At 46.7% G+C, this 2,500-nt stretch overlaps 1 protein-coding gene across 6 annotated transcripts in view; it reads right to left on the bottom strand.

Moving 5' to 3' along the window:
* The window catches only part of LOC119583835, a 6,003-nt gene that overhangs the window by 737 nt on the left and 2,766 nt on the right, over window positions 1-2,500 (bottom strand). For 3 of the 6 annotated variants that reach the window (XM_037932564.1, XM_037932565.1, XM_037932563.1), the window contains exons 3-8: window positions 2,369-2,499; window positions 1,659-2,201; window positions 1,440-1,536; window positions 790-1,138; window positions 302-478; window positions 1-97 (exon numbers count right to left, since the gene is read on the bottom strand). The exon at window positions 1-97 is cut by the window's left edge and continues 59 nt beyond it. In XM_037932564.1, coding sequence (XP_037788492.1) covers window positions 1-97; window positions 302-478; window positions 790-1,138; window positions 1,440-1,536; window positions 1,659-2,201; window positions 2,369-2,499 — 1,394 coding nt within the window. Of the gene's footprint in view, window positions 98-301; window positions 479-789; window positions 1,139-1,439; window positions 1,537-1,658; window positions 2,202-2,368 lie in introns of all 6 variants that reach the window. The other 3 variants (XM_037932560.1, XM_037932562.1, XM_037932561.1) reach the window with 1 other exon arrangement.

A 2,500-nucleotide genomic window follows, 5' to 3' on the forward strand; every position in this document is an offset into this window, starting at 1 on the left:
CTCGCTTCCGTACCTGAGGGCACGTGATGTCGCCGCCCTGGCAAAGCTTGCTAACGTAATTCCACTCACAGTCCAGTTCACGCACCAAATTCGGGTACTGGGACGAGAGGAGTAATTCATTTGTTGAAGAATATGGTGCATGCGGCACAGCGAATACTGCTCCACTATGTTGTTGTCGCTTACTGTGATGTGTCTACATGATATTGACTAGTCAGCTAGTCAGTTAGGAATGTCTATCCTCACTAATCTCAATAAGTCAGATAAATCTCACAGTGGAAATAATTCTTCTGGTCGCAATCACCTGGCTGAAGACGGTATTGACGAGGCGGTTGGAGGGCGTTGAAGTCATGACGGTGACGAAGGTGTCGAAGGCGGTGATGACCTCGCCTATCCACCCTCTGCCGGGAAACTGCCTCATGCGGGTGAGGTTCATGAGCATGACGCCAGTGTTGAGACCGTGTGGGGTGTGGCGGGGTTCCTGGGGGCAGAGGGTGCACGGAACCTGATTAGTGAAAAGAGTGACTAGGCAAAATAAGTACGTTCTTTTATGGCTTGATCTTAGTGAAAGTGTCAAATGTATTGTTTTTCGGCTTTAGTATATTATCACATTATCCTACCAAGCTGTGTTTTAACAAATCTATAATATAAGAAGGCATATAAGGGACAAATGTCTGTGTATATCACATCCAGGGTGTATGGGAAGCTGAAGAATTTATAGAAACGCGATCACAGATAAGCACAGAGCACAGGGTGCATGGCTTAGGATTGCTCGGCCCCGCCTCCACCTGCCTGGTCGTGCCGCGGGGGTTCGCGGGGGTCGGCGGGGGCCTCGGCTGCCATCGCCATCATCTGCATGCTGTCGAACTTCGAGAATTCCTGCCACAGGTTTTCCGGCGGAACGAGGAATATCACGTCTGTGTCGATGTAGATAACAGCGTCCAGGTCTTGGAATTGGTACGGCTGAAAGAGTTTGGCTGTGGAACACGGCCAGCGGATGCCCTGCAGGTCTGGGCGGCCCGGGGGGTACCACACAGGACGCCGCTCGAAGACGATGCGGCTGCGATGTTCGGCCGCCCACATGGACGTTACCTCGACCAGCACTCGGTAAACCTCAATCGCATCCGTGCACACGATGAACCTGCGAATGCTTCGCCTTTATTCCTGTACTGCGGACATCCGTGGCTTGGGAAAACTTTGTCAGCTTATTATCTTATTTGTCATAATGTCCGTTGTCAGGGAAAGATATACTGTATAATTCCAGTCATTATAATCTTAACTTTGGCGGAAATATATGTACTACTTCATCTCCACACTGTCACCGCCATTATCAAATGCAACTCTCTTTACTTTTGTCAATATCATAACTGTCACCATCATGATTATTTTGAATGGATCTTTGGAGAGTTAATGGTTAGGAATAAATGAATGCCCTAGCATACCTAAGCAGATTATTTGTGAAAGCCACAGCGGACTTGAGCATAACCTCACACTGTCTCATCTGCCGCCTTACGTCCGTCATGATGTTGTCAGGGTGACCTGTAGAAGAGAAGTCACACAATGCACACACTATTTTTTTTAAATATTTATCTGATATAATCATATCTTGCATATAAAATGCCCAATAGACCATTACGAATATGATACAGAAGCAGCATTACCTTTACAGATAACGACATAGAAAACCAATTCTTGAAGAGAATTCTGTACTTTTCGCTCAGAAAGATTTTGACTAGACTTCATGGGATACAGTTTTGAAGATGCTCTCGGAGGCACGACATTGCTTTGTACCTGAACATCTCCAGGAACGACTAGCTTCTCTTCCAAATGATCCATTGATAATATTGCACTATTCTTTGACTGAGTCTCATCGTGTTTGGCAACATCAGGGAAAACATCATAATTTGTTCCTTTTCTTTCACCTTCTCGCACTAAACCCTCTTCTGATTTTGGGATCGCCATTTTCTCTCCTAAAGGCGGGGCATCTTGGGCAGCCATTTTGTATCCCAGAGGCTCAGCGTCAGAATTCGTTCGTTCTTTTGTTCTCTGCGCCTCCACCACGTGCGAAGGCACTGTCGTCTTTCCTGCGCGATATGAGTCAACTTTTTCATTTGGGGATTTTTGGTAGAGAGGCCCATCTTTCCTTGTAAGGTTTTTCAAAGCTGATCCTTCCGTATAAGGTGCGTTTTTGGTAATCTCAAGACCTGTAAAACAAATTACATTGATTATCATAATCTTTTTTAGCTCGGAAGCTGCCAACTAGGATTTTCATCAAGGCGGAGTTAGGCTAGCTGTGCTAAAGTCCCTGCTCTAACCCTCCTGAGGAACGCCATTCCCCCGTGTCACTGAGAATGAGGATCTTCCAACTTACCTCTCGTAATCGTGGACTTTGCCAGCTGGTGGTTGAGGAGAAACCTGTTCATGAGAACGTATTGAACGGCGATGAACCCGAGGAACGTGAGGCAGAGCAGGAACGTTATGAACCGACGGAGCGACATGTCCC

Source organism: Penaeus monodon, chromosome 17 (genome assembly GCF_015228065.2).
Source record: "Penaeus monodon isolate SGIC_2016 chromosome 17, NSTDA_Pmon_1, whole genome shotgun sequence".
NCBI lineage: Eukaryota > Metazoa > Arthropoda > Malacostraca > Decapoda > Penaeidae > Penaeus > Penaeus monodon.